Raw genomic sequence first — 25,478 nt, 5'->3', positions numbered from 1 at the left:
AAAGGATTGTTTTGGTTAGCAGACTAAAATATTTTTAAACATGTATTGCCATAGTGCCTTATATGGTAAAGTCAAAGAAATTGTAATTTAATTACATTATTATCATTATTGACATGATAAATATTTGCAATTTAGTTATTATGTTCAGTTCGCAAAGTTTGATGGATTTGGCAAGGTAGAGGCCAATGACAAGTGCAACAAAAATGGTTTTTAATAGAGTAGAAGAGACAGACCCTACATAAAATCTGCCAATAAAAATAATGAGCAAGACATTTAATGCAGACTGTGGACATAACTGTTTCAAGATTCTGGCTGTGCATCAAATAGGAAATTCAGAATATTGCTTGAGGAAAGTTCTGCACTGAAGGGAAAATAAAAAAAAAAAGATGGAAGACACCAGAGCAGATATAGCAAAGAGGGAAGCTGTAAATACTGAACACATGACTTACACAGTTGCCCTGAGAAAATGCGAGGGGAAGGGTTTCAGAGCTACTGTGGAGGTATTGTGCTTTGGTGGCAACAGAACTGCTTACAACTTTGTGACCGGTGGCAACAGGACTGCTTACAACTTTGTGACAGGTGGCAACAGAACTGCTTACAACTTTGTGACAGGAGATGGGAAGGAAAATGAGCAGTAAGGATGGAAAATGGTAGAAGCTGATGGATTCTGTTTTGAAGTATGAGACATGGTCATCTGAGATTGAATAGTGTGTGGGCAAAGGAGGAGGAAGAGTACTAGGTAGTATAGAAAAGTTTTCAAATAGTCACAGCTGAGAAAGAGAATGAGTAAATTGTAGATGAAAGGCAGTGTCAAAGGTCCAGTTAAATTTGATTCATTCCAGATGTTGTAAACACCTATCATAGGACAGTAGAAAAGGGTGAAAACACAAGCACATGTCTACCTATCCAGAGATTTTATTCATATTTCAACTGTCCAGGGAGGTCTCTTCTTTGGGGAATGGTTTCCACAGAATTGTTATTACAGAGCACTTAAGCTAAACAAGATTTACAATCTTCAAGGAGTATATACCTCAGAGTGAAAAACTCATACTAACGTTTCACATATCCAGTACTAGGACTTAGGCTTTTAAGTTTTAGATGAAGAAAAATATTTCTAATTCAGGGAGTGTCCATTCACATTCTTCTCTAAATCACGTTTCCTAAGTTATTACCTCCATATAAATACAGCAACTGAATAATACCCAATAATCAAGATCTTAACTTTTCTTTTTAAGGCAATGCTATTCACAATATGATTACAGAAAGAATTTATATAAAATTAGCACAAAATATGTAAAGAAACACACATAGAAATAAAAGAGTTGCTATGTAGAAGATTTTTAGGAGAGAAATCCCAGTGATTCTCATTCAAGTGTCAGTTTCTCAAATAATCTTCAAAACTTAATATTAAAACACATACAAAAGCAAATTTCTGTAGTTATTATTTTGTGACATCTCTTTTAAGAGTAGTTTTAAATGTAATTTTGTAATTATGTATTAATACTTGAAATTATGATGTGATGAACTTTCTTTTTAGTATGATTCTAATTTATGAATTCTAGATTTTACTTTCCTAAGTTAGCAAGAAAGAAGGATTCCAAATAAGAAAAATAATTGTTTGAATAATATTTGGTGATGTTGCTAATTTTTAAAAATTATAAACATGTAAGGGATAATTTTATACTTATTTGAATCAGGATAATTATCAAATTTATTAAACATTGATATAAATGGTAGAGATACTAAAATTGTTGTATGTTAAAATAAATATTCAGGACACCTAGAATTTGCCTTTCCATATGATTCTGAAAATATATCTTAATTTGTTTTCTTTATTTGTAATATATTAATTATGTGATTTTTACATTTTTTCTAACATAAAATATATTAGAAATGTTATTTTAGGTTTTGCTTCCTTGATTACATTAACAAAATACCAATTTTAATTAATTTCTTAGGACATACATCTTCACTAATAAATCTTTGATGGTAATTTACCTTCTTGTGATGTATATGTCAATCACCAAGAATTAGAAACATGACGAGACCGGGAATTATTTGAAGGTTGTTTAGTTTCAGTTAAATAAAGGTGTCTTTGACTTTGGAATAACAGATATTATATCATCATTATTCTCAGGATTCTCTCTAGTTGTATTATAAATTTAACTTCTTAAGATATTTCCATGGTGTTTGATGGTGTGCTCATTTCTTTTTTAAAATTTTGATTTCTATGTTTTATATGTTTAGAGGGTCCAAATTCAGTTTTGTTGCATGGATATATTGCACAGCAGTGAAGTCTGTACTTTTAGTGTATTCGTCACCCAAATAGTGAACATAGCGGCAATTAAGTAATTTCTTATTCCTCACCCTCCTGCTATCCTGCCACCTTTCTGAGTCTCTAATGTCTATTACTCAGAACCCTCTTTCCATATGTACACATTATTTAGCTCCCACTTACAAGTAACAATATGCAGGATTTTGCTTTCTGAATCTGAATTGTTTCACCCAATTCATTGTGTACTAAAGTTTTTTTTTTTTTTTTTAAATTTAGTATTTGTGTAAAACCACCTTTTGAAGCAGCAACTATCAAGTCTGAAAAGCAATTGATGTTTCCATTGATCTTTTTCTTGGGGGAAAAACCTTAGTTCTAAGGATTTAACATTCTGTAAGTGAGGTTTAACATAACAGTATTCCATAAGCAGCCTTTTTATTGTCAGACCATTGCCTGATTTTAATATAATTTTAAAAAGTATACGTTAAAAAAAATTATTTGTTCTTTATTTTTGTCTGACAGGGTTAATTTGAAAGACCTGTCTTCAAGCTCTGAGAGCAAGTTGTTCTGCTTGGTGTAACCTATAATTAAGTCTTTCAAACTTATTTTGTAATTCTTCAATGAATTTTTCATTTTCATAAGTTCTATTTGCTTTTTAAAAACGTTTTAGTACATTTTTCATTCATGTTTGGAGTGTTTTTATTCTAATTTGCTTGTGTTGTTTTTCAACTTTCTCTTGGACTCTATTGAGCTACTTTAAAATAAATATTTTAAATTCTTTGTCTGGTATTTCAAATATTTTATTTTGGTTAGGACTCATTGCTGAAGAGTTAGTATGATCGTTTGGGAGTGTTGTAATACTCTGTTTTATCATACTTCCAGAAATGTTTCAGTCGTTTCTTCTCATCCAGATGAACTATCTCTTCCTATTAATTTTGAGTGTAGTTTTCCATAGACAGGATTATTTTCCCTTGGAGGATGTACTATGATGTATGTTGTATAGGGTTATTTGGTTTAGGTTCTGGGTTCTTTCAGGGCTAAAAGACTGTGTTCGTCGTTTGGTTAGAGATAACTTTTACATGATGGCTTTCTTAATTACTGGTTATAGTCGTTATGTACTGAGTGTATGACAAGACTTACTGCTTCCTGAAGGGTTGGTATGGAGGACTTCACAGAAAACTAACCTTGTTCTCCAGCATCATACCCTAGTGTCAGCAGAATTTGCATTGGGGTGTGCAGTTCAACATCCAGGACAGTAAGTGGCACGGACAGGTAAGAGCCAGCTGCAGCAGAATTAGATGAGTATATGCTTGTCCTTGTTTATGGGAGAAACACTCTGTTGCCCCAAACAATGGACTGATCTGTGAAATGTACAGTGGTCTGAGGAGGTGGGGTCAAACTGGGTGGATCTGAACCACTAAGTTCACCCTTAGGTGCTACAAGGATAAGCACAAGCACCAGCCCTGACAGGGGTGTCAGGGAAAGACCCTGGTGAGATGCTCCTAGGTGTCTGCAGTGTGGGAGGTAGTTGCCCCTACTGCACAGCCTGGGCAAGCAAGAACCTGATCCACTTACCTGTCACACCCCAGTCCGAGTGCCCAGTACACTCAGGTTAGACAGGCACCACTTTCTTTCTCCAGGCTGCAATGTAGATAACAGCTATGGAAGGCGTTTGCCCTGCAGTTCCCTGTCAAAATGTCTTCTACGTGGAACAGCCTCGCTCAGCCCAAAACACACAGCTTTTCAGTTCTCCTCCTCCCTCCTACAGGAACACTGCTGTTCTGTGTAAAGAGGGGGAGGGGCCTTGTCTTTCTTGCAGGCCTGGCTCCATTGGGCACATCACCACTGGGGATGCAGCCAACCCTAACACCCCTAGAATGTCTGTCCTCTAGTGTGTCTGCATCAGTCTCCTTTGCAAGTGACCACAGCTGTGTCCACAGAATTGGGTGCAGGGGAGATGTGCCCCTCTCTACATCTGTGCTCAAGCACTGGGGTCACCTGGCTCGTGGGATGGATCTATACGCTTCCCTTGCAGAGCCAAGCACAATGCCTGTGTGTCTGCTGGAAGTAGTGTAGTCACTTTCATCCCACAAGAAGCTGGTTACTCTTGCACACAGGAAAGTGAATGCCACAGTCTTCTTTGTCACAAGGGCCGTCCCTTTGTTGCACTGCACTCTCCCTTCCTTCCCATTAGGAATACTGCTCCCTGATGGTTAAACTACTGGGAATGCTGTAGCTCCCATGCGTCCAGCCAGCTATGGGTGACTGCCACATCCAAGCAGGTGCCAGGGAATGTCTGTACAGCTCTGGTGTTATGAGGATAGAGGGCTGAGGTTCCTGGGTAAGAAACAGTCCCCGTGTCAGTGCACTGCAGGCATGAAACCTACCACTGTAACTCAGGTCTGAGGGAAATCAAATGACCCTGTTCAAGCTAGTAGTTGGGGTAATGCCCTCAGGAAGTATCCAAATCTCCACTCATACCAGTGTCTGGGTTCACAAGGGCAGAGGAGCTCTCTGACAGCTTGGATCCACACAGTGAGCTGCAGGGAGCCCAAAAGACTCCTACCTACACTGTCTATGAAGTCCCACAGGATCCTAGTCAACCTTTGCAGACTCTTGCTTCTGTCTTTTTCTGTGCTTTGGCTTCTCTCCATGATTTCTCTACCACGTTCCTGCACCCTCTCTTTGACATTTTTCAAGTTATGATCATTTTCCTGTAACTTTGGTTGTTCTTTCTGAGGAGAACTGATGTTCAAACTCCTTCATCACTCATCTTGTTTTTAAAAAGCCCCAATTCTGGGCTATGTATCCAATTTTAAAATTGTAGTATTAGTCTTTTTTAATATGAGAGAGTAATTTCATGTTCTGAATAAAAGAAATAATATTAAATTTCATAAATATCAGTGATTAAAACTAGATTCATTGTAAACAAGTTGAATTTACAGATCAATTTTTAGAACACATACATTTCAATACCGTAACATTTCTTGTAGAGTTCAATTTCAATTTCAACAGCATATAAAACACAGTATGTAGCATTCTTTACAGGGAAAATGTTTATCTGATGCGCCTCTGTATGTATGACCCAATATAAACTTCATTTTATTGTGGCACATGTAAAATTTACTTTGGCAATGATTAATCGTATATTCTCATGAAATTATTTTACCTTTTTTCAGAAAGAGAATGTGAACTTCCAAAAATAGATGTACACTTAGTTCCTGATCCCAAGAAAGATGAGTATAAAGTTGGAGAGGTGTTGAAATTCTCCTGCAAACCAGGATTTACAAGAGTTGGACCTAATTCAGTTCAGTGCTACTACTTTGGATTGTCCCCTGACCTCCCAATATGTAAAGGTGAATGTTTATCTTAAAATTACTGAAATAAGAATTAAAACTTTAATACCAATTTTTTTTTTCTTAATTTTGTTTGGGCTTCCATCATCTGTAATCTAATGAATTAAGTCAACTTAACCATTATTTACATAGTATTTCTACTATAGAGCAAGTACAGTCGTGTGGTCCACCTCCTGAGCTCCTCAATGGGAATGTTAAGGTAAAAACAAAAGAAGGATATGGACACAGTGAAGTGGTGGAATATTATTGCAATCCTAAGTTTCTAATGAAGGGACCTAATAAAATTCAATGTGTTGATGGAGCGTGGACAACTTTGCCAGTGTGTATCGGTAATGTATAAAATATTAATATTTAAACTTGTCAAAACTTTTGTATTTTGTATCTAAAGCACATAAATCATGTTTTCACAATAAACTTTTTTGTAAAATTTACATAGAGGAGGAGAGTACCTGTGGAGATATACCTGAACTTGAACACGGCTATTCCGAGCTTTCTTCCCCTCCTTATTACTATGGAGATTCGGTGGAGTTCACTTGCTCAGAATCATTTACAATGATTGGGCACAGATCAATTACGTGTATTCATGGAGTATGGACCCAACTTCCTCAGTGTGTGGGTGAGAATACATTTCTTAAATCAACATTTAATAAAGTTTAATATTTTTATTGTAAAAACAATATTAGCAACTGAATTTTTGAAATTTACAGATATGGCTCAAAATGTCCAGTCTTCAATATAATGAAACCAATCTTTTTCATATTGTTTATAATTCAACGTGTGTCTAGAGAGAAAAAATAAAGTTAGCAATGTAATTTTATGACTCTTTCTGCCTCTGATATCAGTATTGTTTATATTTAAAAGCATGAAGCAACATTTTACTTATAAAATTGTCATGTGAGGCCAGGTTGGTTGCTCACGCTATACTCCCAACACTTTGGGAGGCCAAGGCAAGAAGAATGCTTGAGGCCAAGAGCTAGAGAGTGGTGCGGGCAATATAGCAAAAGCCCATCTCTATAAAAAAAATTTGTGTAATTAGTTAGGTGTGGTAGTGCATGCCTGTAATCCAGCTACTCAGGAGGCTGAGGAGGGATGATTGCTTAAGGCCAGGAGTTCGAGATGGCAGTGAGCTTTATTGTGCATTCCAGCCTGGGCGACAGAGTAAGACTCTTTCTTTAAAAAATTAAAATATTAAAAAATTGTCATATGATTAAATATGAGTACTATTACTGAGAAATTATAACTGTTTTATATAAAATAAAAGTATCATTGTTATGTGGTATTCCTTTTTGACACTGCAAAGCAAAGAAACAAAGTTAACAAAATACTTACTACTCTCCCATAGGATTCTTTTCTCTCTTAAAGCTTCCAAAAGCAGTAATTTTTCAGTTTATTCCATATCAGCCAAAATAAGTTAATGTGCTGGAGGGTTGGTGGGCCACAGGCCCTCTATGTCAGTGATATAGCTAAGTGACATGAGGTAGTCAGGGACTGAGTCAGGACGTAAATCTCATTGGTGGACTTCACACTGTAAGTCTCATGTCCTGATCAGCAAGAAGCCAAGGTGATTCACTTACAGTGTGATTTGAGATGTACAAGTCTTTAATATCATCTTGACTCTTTGATGACTAACTGGATGGATCTTGGGGACCCTCATTCCCTTTCCTCTAAAACTGAGCTATTGCCTAAAGTTTTCCTGGGTCCTGCATGGTAGGCGTCCTAAATGTCCAATCCCACTTGTTCATCCAATGAAATAGTCAATGATATTTTATATTTACCGAAGTACAAAATGTCTTATGATAGATATTCTCTCTTGACATTTCAGCAACCGAATACAGGGCCTATATTTTTACATAATAGCATTTTGAGGCAATGTGATCAGGAATAACTTGGTTGGTGAAATTTATAATGATAAATCATAATTTTACTATGCTTATACTATTAAGTTTTAGCTATGTTTATGTAACGGTTTGATTCATGTAATTTGAATTTTCATAAAATATATTTATTTTATAGCAACAGATCAACTTAAGAAGTGCAACTCATCAAATTTAATTGTAATTGAGGGAAATTTAACAAACAAGAAGGAATTCAATCATAATTCTAACATAAGGTACAGATGTAGAGGAAAAAAAGAACACATACACACAGTCTGCATAAATGGAAAGTGGGATCCAGAAGTGACCTGCTCAAGTAAGTTCTTATTTTGTTTTCAGAAATGTATTCTATTTCTCATTTGGAGGAATAATACATACATTTTTGTCTTTTAAAACTTTAGCCATTTATTATTACAAATGCTCCTGAACCATGAAGGTAATTTAGAAACTAACGGAAGCATTGTTTCTTACTACTCACTGTGCCATGTCAATTACTTACCTTTACTATTAAAAGGAAAAAAAAACACATAAACTCATTGGTTTTTTAAATTAACATTCAGGCATTCCATGTCGTCATTACTGTTGGAGGACCAGTACTTCCCATTCCTTTTCTTGTCAACAAATGTTCCAGTGCCTATACCTCTGTCTATTCCAATAACCACTATGTATCTGTTTGTGTGTATATGTGTATGTATCTGTATCTATTTCTATCTATTCATTTATTTAATCAATCTGTCTATTCATCTACGTAACCATCTATTCATCTATCTGTCCATCTATCTAGTCATCTGTTTATCTATTAATTTATTGTTTATCTATTTTGAAAAGTTAGTCATATTGACACCTACAGTTTCACTTAAATAGTGTAGGGTTTATTCCAGTCTTCCCACATTCGATACATGTATTTTGCTCTCCAGTTGCGTTCGTTGCCTCACTAGCCTCAATATTTTTACCAATGTCTCTCAGTCTAGGATATACAGAAAGCATTGACAACCGATACAAAAACTAATCTACTGTCAACATTTCAATATGTTTAGGGTCCTTAAAGAAGCAAATAATGTATACATGCAGTGAAGTGTACATGTTCTACAGTTTTTTCTTGAAGTTTTAAAAATATTTATATTTATATTTTACCTAACTTCTACTTAGGTTTATTGAAATGATCGTATGGTTATTGTCCTTTCTGTTAATGTGATGCAGCACGTTTACTAATTTGCCTATGTTAAACCACCTTTACATTCCTTGGATTAAACCCATTTGTTCATAGCAAATGCTCTTTTTAATGTGCTGTGGGATTTGTTTTGCTAATATAATGTTGAATTTTTTTTGTACCTGTGTTCATCAGGGGAGTTTGCCTGTGGTTTTCTTTTTGTGTTGTGTCCTTGCCTGGTTTTGGTTTCAGAGTAATGCTGGGCCACTACAATGAGTTAGAAAAATGATCTCCTCTTCCAAGTTTGGAGTCACTTTAGAAAATAGTTACTAGCTCTTTTTAAAATGTTTGGTAGAATTCAGCAATGAAGCCATCAGGTCCTGGATTTTCTTTGATGGGAGACATTTTATTACTGATGTAATCTCTCTTTAGGATTAGTCTGTTAAGATTTTTCCATTTCCTCTGAGTTAATCTTAGTAGGCTGTGTGTGTCTTGGAATTTATCCATTTCTTCTAAGTTATTTCAATTTGTTGGTATATAATTGCTAGTAATGGTCTCTCATTATTATTTATATTTTTGTGGTCTCAGTTGTAATGTCTCCTTTTTCATCTCTGATGGTGTTTCTTTAAACTGTATCTCTCTGTTTTCAGTTATTCTTGTTGAAGCTTTGTCAATTTTGATTATCTTATAAAAACAATTCTTTCATTGATATTTTGTACTGCTTTTGGAGCTCATTTTTCTTACTTTTGCTTTATGATTTCTATCCTTCTACTAATTTTGAGATTAATTTGTTCATGTTTTTCTGCTTCTTTGAGGTGTACTACTAGATTGTTTATTTGAGTTTTTCCCACTTTCTTGATATAGGCATTTGTTCCTATAAATGTCCATCTTAGAAGTACTTTTGCTGCATCCCATAAGTTTTGCTGTGTTTCGTTTCCATCTTCCTTTTTCTCAAGATATTTTTAAATTTCTTTAAATTTTTGGACCACATTATTGCTTCAGAGTGTATTGTTTAATTTTCACCTAATTTTAACATTTCCCTAATTCCTCCTTTTTTGATTTCTCCTTGCATACCATTGTTGTCAGAAAAGATACTTGATATGATTTCAGTCTTCTTGAATTTGATAAGACTTGTTTTATGGTCTAACATATGACATGTTCTGGAGAATGTTCTGTGTGCATTTGAGAAGAAAATATTGTATGTTGTTTTTAAGTAGTATGTTCTTTATATGTCTGTACAATCTATTTGGTATAAATTATTATTCAAGTTTAATGTTTCCTTGTTGATATTCTGTCTGGATGCTCTCTCTAAATGTTGAAAGTAAAACATTGATATCCCCTACTATTACTGTCTTGCAGTCCACATCTCCATTCAAATTCCTAAATGTTTCCTTTATATATTTAGTTGCTCTGATGTTGAGTGTATACATATCTTTACAATAGTTGTATTATCTTGACAAATTGACCCTGATATCATTATATAGTAACCTTCTTTGTCCCTTTGTACAGTTTTTCCCTTAAGTCTATTTTGTCTGAAATAAATATAACTACCCCTGCCCTCTTTTAGTTTTTATTTTTATAAATTTTTTTCCATTCTTTCACTGCAATCTATGAATGTACCTTACAGTGAAGTAAGTCAATTGTAAGCAATTTATAATTGAGTATTAATCTTTAATTTATTCATTCTAGGCTTTTTGACTGTAGAATAGATTCCATTTCCATATAAAGTAATTTTGATAGGTAAGGATTTATAGTGGCAATTTGTTAATTATGTTCTGGTTGATTTTTAAACCATTTGTTTCTTTCTCTCTTGCTTGCTTTATTTATACTTTGGTGTCTTTCTGTAGTCATATGCTTAGGATTTCTTCTTTAATCTTTTGTGTATCTTTTAGAGGCTTTGCTTTATTATCCTTAGGCTTGGATAACATATCTTACAAAAGTCTATTTTAATTTGATAGAAACTGAATTTTGATTACATATCAAATCTCTAAATTTTACTCTGCCCCTCTCATGTTTTCTGTTTTTGATGATACACTTTACATCTTTCTATAATTCATATCTCTTAACAAAGTTTGTAGCTTCAGTTGTTCTTAGTAGCTTTGCCTTTTAACCTTTATTTGCCTAGCTATATTTACCCATCACCATTGAAGTATTAGAGTGTTTGAATTTCATATTGTACTTACTTTTACTAGTAAGTTTCATACTTTAACACCTTCTTGTTACTAATTAGCATCCTCTTCTTTCACCTTCAAGAACTCCCTTAGCATTTCTTGTAAGGCAGAAAAGTGTCCTTATGCTCTCTCAGCCTTTTTTAATCTCAGAAAGCCTTTATCACTCCTTTGTTTTTAAGACAGAATAGTGGAATCTAGAATTATTGGTTGGCAGCTATTTTCTTTCAGAACTTTGAGTACATCAATCCACTTCCTTATGTCCTGCAAAGTTTCTGTTGAGTAATCCACTGACAATCTTGTGGAAATTACATTTTATATAACCATTCACTTTTTATTTGCCTTTTCTGCACTGCTCCAATTTGGCGTTGCGCCTGCAGTTTTTACATACCATTTTAAGACCACCTATTTGCTTTATGATCTAGGGAGACTGGTATATTTCCAGTATCTTCTGCTGTAAGAATTTAGAGTTTTTGGATAGAGTCCTTTTGGATGTAAGTAAAAGTTGCAGCACTTGATGGAGACATAAACCTTTTTGGGGATAACCATGGAACTGCATTTTAAACACACTTTCTCTCCACTGCTCTTGGGCAATGAAGCTCCTGGAAGTGCTTACACACCCATATAAAACTGCCATTTTTTTGTGTGTGGTCTAGATAGACTCCGGATATATTTTGTGCCCTCTACTCCCAGATCCAAGAGTTTTACGATATAGTCCCTGAATGAAAGTTATAAAAGTTAGGACACTCAAATTTGTGTGGACAAACTAGTTGAAAGAGCAATCAGTGTCCCTGGATTTGTCACTGGGGTGAGCCACTAGAACCGGCTAGAGAAGTGCCCGATGCGAGTTCGTTAGAATCCAGACTGCAAGTTTTTTAGAATTTAGACCTCCAAGTAGCCACAGGAAGAATATTCATAAAACTCTTTCTTCGGAGGAACAGGGGTCTGTGTTTTTTCAGCCCATTCTCTGAACTGCTATTAGGGAGTGAAGTTTCTGGAAGCTCTTCAGCACCTGTATCAAACCACATTTTCTCCTGTGATCTAGAGAGACTCTCATGTGTCTAATCTCCTCTGCTTCCAAAATTAGTGAATTAAGAGCCAAAGCACACGAAATCTTAAACTTTGGATGTTTTATGTGAGATCCAAAGACTCCTCTCCACAACGAGAAATTGGATTTTTGAGATTCCTTTTCTAATTGGATGGTGCAGTGCACAAGACTGGGGTCCATGCTCCAGTGTGTGGCAACTTTTCTTACTTGTTCAATGTGAATGTTTTCTTCCTTGCCTGGTGAGTAGGAGTCCCTTTGTTGGTCTCCGACTTTCTTTCAGAAGGAGTTCATTCATGAATAGATGTTTGTTTAGGACATTCTTGGGTGGAAGAAGAGTCAGGAGCTTCCACTCCTGCCATGTTGCTGACATCACCCCATGCCTAACTCTTTATTTTACTCCCAGGAAACTAGAATATTACAGGTATCGTTAAGTGCTCCTACACAAGCAAGAGAGAAACCAGTACTTCAAGATGCTCCCCAAAACACTAGCATGATAAACACATAGTTCACGCTTACTTTTCCTCTCTGAGGGAGAAGCAGCCAAAATATATTGGTTTCTGTTTACTTTAGGGGGTTGCAAGAGGCTTTGCACTGGTTTCTAAATTTCTCACAAAGGGAATTGTTTCCAATATCATCATTGAATCAGTGTGCTTGCCAGGGCAACAGCGAGTTGTGGCTTCCTATACTGCCATCTTGCTGATGTCACTGCCCTCTTTCACCCTCAATATTAATCATTTTTTAAAAGTCTTGATCATTGTTTTACTTTTTTCCCAATTTTATTAATATTTTCAAAAACCAATTATAATACCTTTAAATTTTCTCCATTTGCTCTCTATTTTTTTAGATTTCTTATATTTTACTAATTTTAGCTTTGCAGCTTTCTCCCTTTTCTATTTTTCTTTGTCTGTTTTCTCTTCTTCACTGACTTTATTGTTTTCTTCCTTCTGATGACTTCAATTTTAATTTCACTTCTCTCAGTCTTAAGGTGGAAAACGAAAACATGGTCATAAACTATGACACTTTGAAAACATAAAACTTTAAAGCACCAACATTTTGAGCACTGCTTTAGCTGTGTCCCAAAATGTTACATGTGTGTGTGTGTGTGTGTGTGTGTGTGTGTGTGTTTATGCTCTGTGTGTGGGGAGACAGAGAGAGAGAGAGAGAGAGATTTATTTTTATTTTATTTGAAATATTTTCTCACTTGCCTTGTGGTTTGTTTGTTGATGATCATTTATATAGATATCTATTGCTTAATTTCCAAATATTTGATTTGTTCTAGATAACCTATTTTTGCAGGTTTGTAATTTAATTCTTTTGTCAAAGAATACTGGGAAAATTGCAATGTTTTGAAACACTCAGTGTTTTAATTGCATAGCACGTAGTCTACCTTGCTGATGGTATTATTTACAAATAAAAATGTGCATACACACTTAATGTAGAATTAGGCTATACTGGATCAGAATGTTCTTTAAATATATTTGGCTGTGTCACAAATTTGTTCAATAAACAATCTCTTTCTCAATTACTTACTATCAGAAAATACTTTTAAAATGAGTAATAATGATTGCAGTACACATTGAAATCAATGAGATACAGCTTTAACAGAGATGTATTTGACATCACAACGTGCATTAGAAGAAAAAAAAATAAAAGTAACAAGTACTACAATCAAGAAGGTAGACAGGAACATACACCTAACAAAAACAGAAGGAAATTATCATTCAAGCATAAATAGTTGCTCATTTGTCTTAAGAAAAATAAATTGACAAGAAGGCTAAAAACATGTTAAAATATTGAAAAATAGAAATACGTCAAAATACTTTTGATAAAATATGAAATACTTTAATTATCGTAGGCAGAAAAAGAAAACTTGAAGTTATCAATAAATAACCTTTAGTAAAGTTTTATTCACCCAAACGTCTCCCTGAATTGATAACAAAATGTCAGACACTTGAAATCATTGCCATGGTTTCCTAGAGTATGCTTGCACAAAGCGTTAGGTGAGGTAGAGCATACACTGTGATAGGAGGAAGCAAATCAAGGGATTATAGAGGGCTGAATGCTCCTAGATGCTTCTAAACTCCTCCATCAGTGTCAAACAGGACATGCTTCATTTTCATATGATGAAAAAATAAGATATTTCTGATGTATCGCAATTTAACAAGAGCTCAGCTGTGAGTTTGCAAAGGTGTCTTTATATGTGATTATATAACTTTATATGTGATTATATATATTAGTATATATATAAACTATATATAACAGGCTGTGCAATGCATTAAACTGGGTGCATACCATCCATTTAAATATGCCTAAACAGTATAGGTTAGCTAGTAAATAAAAGCTCTAGGGGAGTTTCAAGCTTTAAATAGCACACGATAAATTACTAGTGAATATATTTAATGCTTATATTGGTCAAGTGTCAGTACCAAATTGATTATTAACTAAATGTAATTCTACTTCTGGCTAGTTAGATTCTATTGACAGAAAATTTTGTGAGGGTTTTAATCCAATTCTAATGAATTTGATCATAGATATCAATTTTTATTATTGCACGTAATTAAGAGTGTGTAATACCGTTAAACATTCTAAAGGTTCAAAATAATTAAAATCAATAATACATAAATTACGCAAAATTTATTATACAAAGAATATACGAAAAAACTACAAGAAAATCTGAGAATACAAGCCAAAAATTTTATCGTTTAATGTAACTGTTACACAGTTGAAAGGTATAGCATATGTATACATAGAACATCACAATTAAGATGTAATAATTTATGAAACATAGTTATTGAATACTCTATTCTATTTTCATCATAGAAATTACGATTTTTAATCAAAAAGCCTAATTTTAATATTTAAATATTTAAATTTTTATTTTAATATTAATCATATTTTTAATATTTTCAATAATTTTTAGTGGCACAAATACAGTTATGCCCACCTCCACCTCAGATTCCCAATTCTTGGACTATGAAAACCACATTGAATTATCGAGATGGAGAAAAAGTGTCTGTTCTTTGCCAAGAAGATTATCTGATTCAGGAAGGAGAAGAAATGATGTGCAAAGATGGAAGATGGCAGTCAATACCACGCTGTGTTGGTCAGTAACGTATAACTTGTTTTACTTAATTCTTTCAAATGAAGTTAATACTCTCTTGTGCTTTGTGTAACCAAGGGAGAAGTTTTTTCTCTGTATCTACTCCTTTATCCTGACACAATAAATTAGGATGTAGGCTCATTAATCAATAACCACTCTTTCAGTTTTTTGGATGAAATACAGCCCAAATCTTTGGAATATTATGTAAATGTCATGTAACTTTTCAATTCATGTATATTTTAATCATCATGATGAATAGGACATGACTGAAGAGGATTATTGAACAAGAGGATGGTAACATAGATATGGTAGAGGAATATATCTTTGTAAGTTTCTAATATGTTTTAGTTTTTAAATAATTTTATTTGTTCAAAGTGTACTCACTTTAAAATCCAAAGTAGTATTTAGCTTTATATTTCAGTCTAAATATTTTGTTTGTTCTTGACCCTTTGATTTTTGTTCTTCATTTAGAAAAGATTCCATGTACACAGCCACCTCATGTAGAACATGGAAGCATTATTTCATCCGGGTCTTCACAAGAAAATTATGCACATGGAACTAAATTGAGTTATACTTGTGAAGATGGTTTCAGGCTATCTAAAGAAAATGAAATAACATGCTACATGGGAAAATGGAGTTCTCCACCTCATTGTGAAGGTTAGGACAATACGAATACTCAATTTCTGTTTATGGTAGAATTCACTAAAAACAATCTCTTCTTATCAAAGTGAGGGGACAGAATAATTCAGATTGCTGCATATATAAAATTATTTATATGTTATACCATTAAAATACTTTTTGCATGATTGAATCTATTTTACTCCTGTTAATTTTATTTTGTTCATGATAGAATCATTTTTTATTCTGGCATTTAAAAAATAATATCTAGTGAAATTAAACATATCCATATTAGTTCGTTCTCATGATGATATAAAGAACTGCCTGGGTAATTTATAAAGGAAAAAGGTATAATTGGCTCACAGTTCTGCATGACTTGGGGGGTCTTAGAAAACTTACAATCCTTGTGAAAGGAGAAGCAAACACATGATGACAGGAAGGATAATTGCTGAGCAAAAAAGGAAAAGCCCCTTATAAAACCATTTGATCTCATGAGAACTCACTCACCGTCACAAGAACAGAAGCATGGGGATAACTGCCCCCATTATTCAATGACCACCCACTGTGTCCCTCTCATGAAACATGGGGATTATGGGAACTACAATTCAACAAGAGACTTAATTGAGGACACAGACAAACCATAGCATTCTACCATGGCCTATCCCAATTCTCACATCCTCATATTTCAAAACATAATCATGCCTTCCCAACAGTCCCCAAAATCTTAACTTATTCCAGCATTAACTCAAAAGTTCATGTCCAAAGTCTCATCTGAGACAAGGCAAATCCTCTCTGCTTATGAGTCTGTAAAATCAAAAGCAAGTTGGTCATTTCCTAGATACAATGGGGATACAGGCATTGGGTAAATGCTCCCATTCTAAAAGGGAGGAAGTGACCCAAACAAAGTGGCTACATGCCTGATGGAAGTCCAAAATTTAATAGGGCAGTCATTAAAACTTAAAGTTCCAAAATTATCTCCTTTGATTCCATGTCTCACATTCAGGTCATGCTAATTGATGCACGGGGTGGGCTCCCACCGCCTTGGGCAGAATCTGTCCCCGTGGCTTTGTCCCCTTCCCGGCTGCTTTCTTGGACTAGCATTGAGTGCCTGTGGCATTTCCAAGAACATGGTGCAAGCTATCAATAGATCTACCATGCTGGGGTTTTAAGTACTGTGGCCCTGTTCTCACAGATCCACAAGGCAGTGCCCCAGTGGAGACTCTGTGTGAGGACTCTGACCCCACATTTCCCTCACTCAATGTCCTAGCAGAGGTTCTCCATGTGGGCTCCACCCTGCAGCAAACTTCCGCCTGGACATCCAGGCATTTCCATATATCTTCTGCAATCTAGGCGGAGGTTCCCAAACCTCAATTCTTAACTGCTATGCACCCACAGGCCCAAGACCACGTGTAACTCCCAGCAAGGCTTGGTGTTTTCACACTCTGAAGCAACAGACCAAGCTGTATGTTGGCCCCTTTAAGCCACAAACGGAGCTGAAGCAACTGGGATACAGGATATCATGTCCTGAGACTGCATAGAGCAGTGGGACCCTGGGCCTATTCTATGAAAGCATTTATTCCTACTGGGCTTCTGGGCCTGTGATGGGAGAAGTATCATGAAGACCTTTGACATGCCCTGGAGACATCACCATTGTCTTGGTGATTAACTTTTAGCTCATTATTTTTGCAAATTTCTGCAGCAGGCTTGAATTTCTCCCCAGAAAATGAGGTTTTCTTTTCTATTGCATTATCAGTCTGCAAATTTTCCAAACTTTTATGCTTTGATTCCTCTTGAGCTCTTTGCCACTTAGAAATTTATTGTGCCAGATACCCTAAATCATCTCTCTCAAGTTCAAAGTTCTGCAGATCTGTAGGGCAGGACCACTATGCCACCAATCTCTTTCCATAGCAGAAGTGACCTTTACTCTAGTTTCCAACAAGTTCCTCATCTTCATCTGAGACCACCTCATCATGGACTTCATTGTCCATATCACTAAGCATTTTGGTCAAAACCATTCAACAAGTCTGTAGGAACTGCCAAACTTTCCCATATCTTCTTGTCTTCTGAGCCCTCCAAATCCCTAGGAAGTTCCAAACTTTTTCACATTTTCCTGTCTTCTTCTGACCCATACAAACTGTTCTAACCTGTGCCTTTTACCCAGTCCCAAAGAGGCTTCCACATTTCTGGTTATCTTTACAGCAGCACCCAACTCTCTGTGGTACCAATTTACTGTGTTAGTTTGTTTTCATACTGCTATAAAGAACTGCCCAAGACTGCATAATTTATAAAGGAAGGAGGTTTAATTGACTCACAGTTCCATAATGCTGGAGAGGCCTCGGGAAAGTTACAACTATGATGGAAGGGTGAGCAAACATGTCCTTCTTCATATCATGGCAGGAAGAAAAAATGCAAAGCAAAGTGCAGAGAAAAGCAAAGACAGAAAAGCCCCTTATAAAACCATCAGATTTCATGAGAACTCACTCACAATCATGAGAACAGCAGCAGAGGGATTAATCGCCCCAGTGATTCACTTTACTCCCATCAGGTCCCTCCCACAGCGCATGAGGATTATAGTAACTGCAATTCAAGATGAAATTTGGGTGTGGACATAGCCAAACCTGTTCTGCAAGTTGTCATGTTTGCTTTGTCATTATGTTTTAAAACTTCTTTTACATTCTTCCTACAATGCTCCTTCTGATTTCCTACAATATATTATGTTTTATCTGGATTGTTAACCATAAATGTGTATCTTATTATCACGAGTAAGTTTACAGAGGCATTCCCTACCGAGGCATTGATGATCCTTTTCTTAAATGTATTGCTATTTTTAGTTTCAAGTCCTTCCTCAGTTGGTGACAGTCGGATAGATAGACAGACACCAGAAGGCTGGTTTTAGGAAATATTTGTATACTTCTCTGCAACATCATGGTAGCTCCGGTGTTGTTTCTTATCAAATGTAACCACTCAATATAAAAACAGGCACATAAAATTAAATTTCTGAGTTAGTGAAACCTGAATTCATTCTTTTTTTTTTTTTTTAGGCCTTCCTTGTAAATCTCCACCTGAGATTTCTCATGGTGTTGTAGCTCACACGTCGGACAGTTATCAGTATGGAGAAGAAGTTACGTACAAATGTTCTGAAGGTTTTGGAATTGATGGGCCTGCAATTGCAAAATGCTTAGGAGAAAAATGGTCTCGCCCTCCATCATGCATAAGTATGGTGTATTGAATTTTATTATATATACGATAAATATTCTTCATTCAAAGTGTACATCTTACCAATAAGAAGAAAACAGTGACTCTAGAATTTCATAAGGTTTTCTTGAGTATTCTGGATTGTTGTGGAAAATTATAACTCTAATAATTAAAACATTTGACTTTATAAGCCAAATTGGTTCATTTTCACATCATCTTGTGTGAACTTTAAGCATCCTCTGATGTATAGTCTCAGACTTCTCATCTCCGTTCTTAGGGCACAATTGCCTCTACTCATCAATCTCATCATTATTCAATTTTCTGTCAGTTTATCAACAATTTCCCTATATTTTCTAAAATATTTACGAAATTATTATAAATATTTCATATTTGACAGGAGCAAAACATTTGAAAATAATACATACAATACACACATAATTGGTGTATTATTCTGTTCTCACACTGCCGTAAAGAACTTCCTGAGACTGGGTAATTTATAAGAGAAAAAATTTTAATTGGTCACAGTTTTGCATGGTTGAGGAGATGTCATGAAACTTACAATTACCACTGAAGGGGAAGCAGGCACCTTCTTCACAAGGTGGCAGGAGAGAGAGGAGTGAGCGAAGGAGGAACTTCCAAACACTTATTAAACCATCGATCCTGTGAGAACTCACTCACTGTTATGAGAACAGCGTGTGGGAAACTGCCACCATGATCCAATCCCCTCCCACCAGGTCTCTCTCTCAACATCTGGGGATTATAATTCAAGATGAGATTTGGGTGGGGACATAAAGCCTAACCATATCAGGTGGCAAGTATGGAAAAAAAATAATGTGAACAAAAAAATGTGTAATCTCAAGTACTATGGCTACCAATATCTCTTGAGGCTTCTAATATCATTCCTATTTTGTATTTTTAATAGATTTAGAAGAATTTAATATAATTAAGAGAAAATGGCCAATATATTTCCTCAAGTTATAAGCAAAATGTTGTACAGTATTCATTGATTCTATATATCTCTATTTTAGAATACATTACATGCATTGTACGTAACCTGTTTTTAAAGATTTGCTGAACAAATACATATTTTTCCTATTTCAGAAACAGATTGTCTCAGTTTACCAAGCTTTGAAAATGCCATACCCATGGGAGAGAAGAAGGATTCATATAAGTTGGGTGAGCAGGTGACTTACACTTGTGCAACATATTACAAAATGGATGGACCCAGTACTGTAACATGCATTAATAGCAGATGGACAGGAAGGCCAACATGCAGAGGTACTTTGATGAATTCTTAAAATTTATTTATATAATGCATGGGCCTGGTCCAGTGGCTCATGCCTGTAATCCCAACACTTTGGGAGGTCAAGGGGGGCAGATCACTTCAGGTCAGGAGTTCCAGACCGGCCTGGCCAACATAGTGAAAACCCGTCTCTACTAAAAATACAAAAAAATTGCGGGGCATGGTGACATGCATCTGAAGTCCCAGCTACTTGGGAGGCTGAGGCAGGAGAATCACTTGAAGCAGGGAGATGAAGATTGAAGTGGGCCAAGATTGTGCCACTACACTCCACCCAGGGTGTCAGAGTGAGATTAAATCTCCAATAAATAAATAAATATATAAGTACAATTTATTTATATAGACTGTCTTAGGCAATAAAATAAAGAATTGTCTCTAACATCATTAAAACGGACATAAATTAAGTTTTTAGGGCAGAACAAAGTGGGCATATGCCTAAAAATAAAAAGATGAAACTGAATATTAGATGATTAATCTTAGCTCAGTAATTCTCAAAGTGTGGTTGCTAAACCGGTGGCATCATCATCTTCTTGGAGATTGTTTGAAATGAAAGTAAAATCCCATAAGCTCATTCTAGACATATGGTATCAAAAGTCTCGAAATAGAACCCTGAAACTGTTTTACCAACCCCTCCAGGGAATTCTATGCACACTTCTGTGTGAGAAGCACTGCTATAGCCTGTTATTACTACACATGGACGTGAAACTCTCTGATGAATTTTGCATTGTTCAGCATAGTATCCTTATTCATTGGCAATTAAATTATCTGAAGTTATTTTTATTATTGTAGACTTATTTTCTTTTATTTTTCCACATCTCCAATTTGGATCTTTTGATTAACCATCCTTCCTCTCTTTTAACTTGGGTCATTTTCAAAATGTGTTTTTAATTCTTTGCTTATTCGCTAAGAAAATGTCTATTTGTGTTTATTTTTAAGAGGCTAAAATGTATAAGCAGGATGATTGCAAAGCACAATCCGATATCCCATAATCTATTTATGCTGACTTTTGCATTTTATAAATTAATGTTAAATAAATAGAAATGGTAATGTTTTTTCTACTCAAACTCAAAGAGAGATACCCAGGAAAACATTCATTTACACAGGCTTTCAGAAGGAAAAAAAAAAATGGTCTATCAGTGTTCCAGAGAAGGATGAAGAAGAAATTTAAAACATCAAAGCTTGTACCTTACAAAAAATAGTTTTATGTCTTTTCCTCAATACTACATTTAAATTTATTAAAATCAACAAAATATTTGATAAGAGATTTTCTGTTTATTTTAAATTCATCTTGAAATATATTTGTAATTGTATTGGTTGATTTGCTACTCAAAATGAACACGAGGGGGAACCACTTTTTTTTTCTATTCAGACACTTCCTGTGCGAATCCACCCACAGTACAAAACGCTCATATAGTGTCGAGACAGATGAGTAAATATGCATCTGGTGAGAGAGTACGTTATGAATGTAGGAACCCTTATGAAATGTTTGGGGATGAAGAAGTGATGTGTGTAAACGGAAACTGGACAGAACCACCTCAATGCAAAGGTAGATTATTATATTTCCTTTAATATTTTGGGGGAGTATAGCAAGGTTAAAATATGTTGATTTCAGTAAAATGAAGTATTTTTTATGAGTAGATTTTTCAAATGCAAATAAAATGATTGATGGTGCTTATAATTCAATTCTTCTTGTGAACAGAACACAAGTAAAACTGTATATTTTCGGGAAAGATTCGGTCAAATTAAAAGAGTCGGTACCCGAAAAATAAGTATGTTGAGCATTACAACACTGAGTTCGTTCTCAGGAATACGTGTTATAAAGATACACTATGTGCATTTGACAGCAATAAGTGTTGTGCATTCTAAGATATGGAATAGGCAGTTGAAGAGAGATCATAGATTGTGATATAAATGTGGGCATCTTCAGTATATGGATTTTATTTCAAGGCGTGTGACTGACTGTGTTTATAAAAAGAAGTCTGAGCACATAGTCCTGGGTCATTCTAATATGTAGACATGAAGCAAGGAAAGCCAACAAAGGAGATTGTATCTTACCCACTTTTATTTTTTAAAATTAATGTTTTTCTTTTTTTTTCACTATTTTACTTAGACTCTACTTATATTTTATATTGAAGTGAGTTTTTGTAGACAGCATGTAGCTGAATATTGTTTATATATCCATTCATCCTTTCATGGCATGTTAATTGATGCCCTTGGACCATTTACACTTAAAATAATTATTGATATATAAGACTTACGCCTCTGGCATTTATTTGTTTCTGTCTGTTTCCTCTCAGTTTCGGTCCTATTTCCCTATTCCTCTGTTCCGTATGAGGATAATTATTAAGGAGATTAATTTTGATTCATATGTATTGTGTATTGTTTTCTATTGTATCTCTTTGTATAGCTTTTCTCCTCTTTTTAAAAAGTTGTTGCTCTAGCTAATACTATATACATATAATAAAATATTACTGTCTACTGGTACTGACATTAAAATCTTCAATTGGAATATAAAAACCGTATTTTCATGTAGCTCCATTTATACTCTCCACATTTTATGTATAAATGCCATTGATATTTTCTGTACATACATTGAGCACCATATTAAACTCATTTGCTTCAAACATCAAACATAATGGAAAAAACGTATGAAGAAAAAGATATCCTGTTATATTGACTCCTCTTTTTATTCATTATATTATTCTATTTTTTCAGTATCCTAAAGTCTCAAGCTCTTACTTTTATCATCATATTTTAATTTGAAGAATTCCTTTAGTTAATCTTTAGGCATAGGTCTACTGGAGAAAAATTCTCCTGGTTTCCTTGTCTCTAAGAATGTCTATATTTACCCCTTTACTTGTAAAGGATAGTGAAACTCTTGAAAACTGTGCCACATGGTTATAGATGAAAAGCTCACCATCACTAGAATTGTTGATCCCCTTGAGGAAAGGCGTAGATTTGCCTAGTTGCTTTCAAGATATTTTTTTCTTTTTTTAAGTAGTTTTTTTTTTTTTTTTAATATATACTGGTATAAATTCCAATGTGTTTATCCTCATTGGAGTTCACTCAACTTCTTAAATACAAGTTTATGCCTTATGGCCAAAATAGGAGGTTTTCAGGCATCACTTTATTTATGCATTTTTTCCAGCCCAATATTCTTTCTCTTCTTTTTCTGCATCTGCATTATTTGTTGTTGTATTTTTCTGAATGTCTCAGTTCAGTTTTTTGTTTTCAATCTATTTTCAGAGCAGGAAATCTGTGTTGCCCTTTGTTCAGTTCATGGATTTATTTGTCTGTCATATCCAAATGTATTATTAAGTATATTCATTTTTTAAAGAATTTTATCATGCTTTTTCATTTTGTAATTCTTAAGTGATTTTTAAAAACCATTATCAATTTAAAAACCTCTGTCCTTTAGTGTTACTCCAAAGAATGTTGAATACAAAATAAGATACTTCCTCTGTCATAGTTTTCTATGTTTAGCATATATTCATTCAGAAAGACATTTCTTAATCCTGGTCTACTGTAAGCAGCAATATTTGGTAATGTTGTATGTGTTCTTTCCTTAAGGAGAAAAGAACTTAAATATATTACTTTCAGTTTAAAGGGTTAAAATTTCTTCCAGGATTCATTTCTTTCACCAGAAATCACAAAACTGTTGATATTATATAAAGTGTTGTGTTTGTATTTACCTTATTTGAACTCATAGTTTGATTTTCTCTCACAATAAATCAAGTGATGAAATGATGTTTTTTAGATTCTACAAGAAAGTGTGGGCCCCCTCCACCTATTGACAACGGAGACATTACTTCATTCCCATTGTCACTATATGCTCCAGATTCATCAGTTGAGTATCAATGCCAGAACTTGTATCATCTTGAGGGTAACAAGCGAGTAACATGTAGAAATGGACAATGGTCAGAACCACCAAAATGCTTACTTAAGTACTTTAATATTCGCATGGACCCTGGAAAAATCAGTGTGATGAGTCTGATATTTCGCTGTTTGTAACAAAATAATCACAGATTATTGTATAACCATTCTGCTGAATGCTTGCCTACCAAATATTTATGTTAGAAAGCAAACTTTAGAAATTTTTCTTTACGGCAGGGACGGTGGCTCAGGCCTGTAATCCCAGCAGTTTGGGAGGCTGAGGCGGGCCGATCACGAGATCAGGAGATCCAGACCATCCTGGCTAACATGGTGAAACCCTGTCTCTAGTACAAATACAAAAAAGAGATCCGGGTGTGGTGGTGGGTGCCTGTAGTCCCAGCTAGTCAGGAGTCTGAGACAGGAGAATGGCGTGAACCCGGGTGGCTCAGCTTGCAGTAAGCCAAGATCTTGCCACTGCACTCCAGCCTGGGCGGCAGAGTGAGACTCCATCTCAAAAAGAAAAAAAAAAAAAAAGAAGGGAAAATTTTCTCTGTATATTTATATTTCATTTTAAAACATTTAGTTGACAAATAAAAATAATATATTTTCATGTTTGAGAATATGCTGTATTGATATATTTATAATACAATGATTACCACAATCAAATTAATTAGCACATTCTTCATCACCTGTGGTTATCATTGTGTGTAGGTGGGTGTGGGAGTATGTGTGTGTGTAAAGGTGGTGAGGACACTTAATATCTTTCTTACCAATTTTAAAATAAATACAGTATTATTAGCTATAAACATCGCTTGATCTCTATGTTTGATTCCAAGTTCTTATTCATATTATAGCTGAAAGTTTGTACTCTTTGAGCAATATCTTAATCAAAAAAAGCAGCAATGATAAGTTCTAAAATGCAGGGATCCTAAAATGGCAGTTTATGTAATGAATCATTGATAATACACCTGTAATTTTCATACATTAAACATAATACCTCATTTTTACATCCTTTGCCATTTTAACATTATTTAAATAAATCTGATGTTTTTACATAGTCTGTTTGGATAGTGTTTTGAGAAATAATTCCTGAACCATCATTTAACATTCTACTTGAAAACCTGAAAGTCTATGACAATTTACATATTTGCATAATAGTTATTGTTTTATGTTCATTTTTTTTTAATTATACTTTAAGTTCTAGGGTACATGTGCACAACCTGCAGGTTTGTTACATATGTATACATGTGCCATGTTGGTGTGCTGCACCCATTAACTCGTCATTTACATTAGGTATGTCTCCTAATGCTATCCCTCTCCCCTCCCCGCTCCCCACAATAGGGCCCAGTGTGTGATGTTCCCATTCCTGTGTCCAAGTGATCTCATTGTTCAGTTCCCACCTATGAGTGAGAACATGCGGTACCTGGTTTTCTGTTCTTGCGATAGTTTGCTGAGAATGATGGTTTCCAGCTGCATCCATGTCCCTACAAAGGACACTAATTCATCCTTTTTTATGGCTGCATA

At 34.9% G+C, this 25,478-nt stretch overlaps 1 protein-coding gene across 2 annotated transcripts in view; it reads left to right on the top strand.

Annotated features, from left to right (window-relative positions):
* Nucleotides 1–25,478, top strand: part of CFHR3 (complement factor H-related 3) — a 137,197-nt gene that overhangs the window by 12,422 nt on the left and 99,297 nt on the right. The window contains exons 6-14 of one of the 2 annotated variants that reach the window (XM_011995772.1): nucleotides 5,452–5,628; nucleotides 5,775–5,957; nucleotides 6,065–6,244; nucleotides 7,642–7,818; nucleotides 14,789–14,971; nucleotides 15,440–15,625; nucleotides 18,628–18,801; nucleotides 19,883–20,059; nucleotides 21,451–21,627. The exons of the other annotated variant lie outside the window; for it this stretch is intronic. Coding sequence (XP_011851162.1) covers nucleotides 5,452–5,628; nucleotides 5,775–5,957; nucleotides 6,065–6,244; nucleotides 7,642–7,818; nucleotides 14,789–14,971; nucleotides 15,440–15,625; nucleotides 18,628–18,801; nucleotides 19,883–20,059; nucleotides 21,451–21,627 — 1,614 coding nt within the window. The remainder of the gene's footprint in view (nucleotides 1–5,451; nucleotides 5,629–5,774; nucleotides 5,958–6,064; nucleotides 6,245–7,641; nucleotides 7,819–14,788; nucleotides 14,972–15,439; nucleotides 15,626–18,627; nucleotides 18,802–19,882; nucleotides 20,060–21,450; nucleotides 21,628–25,478) is intronic. 2 annotated transcript variants of the gene reach the window in all.

The sequence above is a fragment of the Mandrillus leucophaeus genome, unplaced genomic scaffold (assembly GCF_000951045.1).
Source record: "Mandrillus leucophaeus isolate KB7577 unplaced genomic scaffold, Mleu.le_1.0 Scaffold1132, whole genome shotgun sequence".
Lineage (NCBI taxonomy): Eukaryota > Metazoa > Chordata > Mammalia > Primates > Cercopithecidae > Mandrillus > Mandrillus leucophaeus.
Note: the sequence above shows the minus strand (reverse complement) of the source record. Positions and strands in the feature narration are given on the sequence as shown.